Consider the following 987-nt stretch of genomic DNA (forward strand, 5'->3'; position numbering starts at 1 on the left):
TTGTTTTGAGTTTCATGTTTACTTTTTCGATCACTTGTCTTTTTGTACTAATAAATGAATTATTTAGATGTAAAATTCAAGTTGAAAATGAGGAAATTGTGAGATGGTAGGAGGAGATTTAAATAAAAATTGATGATACTCAATTGCTCGTGTTTTAATTAGCTTTTTTATTTAAAATCAATTAGAAACGGAGCTTCTGGAAGAACCATTTGTTCTTGCCCAGTTTGTACCTGAAAAAATAATTACTCAATAATGAGAGAAATCGATTAATTATTTTCAGGCGGAATACAATGACCCAATTACTCGCACCTGTCTCAATTTTTTTTTAGATATTGTTCTTTATTAATAATTACCTCTCTTCGAATTTAACACGAGTCTGGAATCGAACCTTCTTCCTCTTCATGGGGTCTTTCAGGTCTTTTGGGGCTACCTTATTGTCCAGAGGTAAATCCACGGTGTATCTCGTTGGCATCAAGTGATTGTAATTGAGAATCTGAAGAAAAAAAATTCAAAAGTTCTCAAAACCGAAGAATTAACGGGTTATTGATGGAAAATACTCTTATTAAAAAAAAATTATTATTAAAAACCTCAGAATCATCTGACAGTCGAAAAAATTAATTTTTCTAATGAATACGTTTTTTTTTTATAAATATTGAAGAGGTAATTTTGACGGATTAATTTCTGGCTTGACAATTGAATAATTGAGGGAGAAAAATATTGAACTCACTCTGACAAAAGGCTTTATCTTGGACCTCTTGTGGATCTTCGCCTTTCCCATGCGTTTGTGAACCTTTCGTGGATAACGATCGATTCCAGCTACAAGTGCATGTCCATATTGTCTCTCTGTTGTTCCATCATCGTAATTTCTAATTACAATAGCTTTTCGTCCTGCGTACCGGCCACTGAGGACCAGCACGACTTTTCCTGATTTCATTATCTTCACCATTTTGGCGAACTGTAAACAAAAATATCAATTAATCACTCTCC

The 987-nt window shown here is 33.2% G+C and overlaps 2 protein-coding genes across 2 annotated transcripts in view; one reads left to right on the forward strand and one right to left on the reverse strand.

Annotated features, from left to right (window-relative positions):
* DCTN2-p50 (dynactin subunit 2) overlaps positions 1-73 on the forward strand; it is a 2,399-nt gene extending 2,326 nt beyond the window's left edge. Inside the window, exon 8 of the mRNA XM_011309116.1 lies at positions 68-73. Coding sequence (XP_011307418.1) covers positions 68-73 — 6 coding nt within the window. The remainder of the gene's footprint in view (positions 1-67) is intronic.
* A 74-nt stretch (positions 74-147) lies between these two features.
* Positions 148-987, reverse strand: RpL27 (ribosomal protein L27). Its single transcript, XM_011308976.1, has 3 exons — positions 728-987; positions 354-493; positions 148-230 (listed from the first exon to the last, which is right to left on the reverse strand). Exons 1-3 carry the CDS (start codon positions 944-946, stop codon positions 182-184), a joined length of 408 nt encoding a protein of 135 aa, XP_011307278.1. The 5' UTR covers positions 947-987; the 3' UTR covers positions 148-181.

This window comes from Fopius arisanus, unplaced genomic scaffold (genome assembly GCF_000806365.1).
Source record: "Fopius arisanus strain USDA-PBARC FA_bdor unplaced genomic scaffold, ASM80636v1 scaffold00064, whole genome shotgun sequence".
Taxonomy (NCBI): Eukaryota; Metazoa; Arthropoda; class Insecta; order Hymenoptera; family Braconidae; genus Fopius; species Fopius arisanus.

Bases quoted from the DNA above. Each gene is read 5' to 3' on its own strand.
- RpL27 (XM_011308976.1), bottom strand. From the start codon at position 946: ATGGTGAAGATAATGAAATCAGGAAAAGTCGTGCTGGTCCTCAGTGGC. The intron at 494-727 runs GTGAGTTCAATA...TTTTTTCTTCAG, and splicing joins AGATAAAGCCTTTTGTCAGA to ATTCTCAATTACAATCACTT. The intron at 231-353 runs GTAATTATTAAT...TTATTTTTTCAG, and splicing joins CGTGTTAAATTCGAAGAGAG to GTACAAACTGGGCAAGAACA.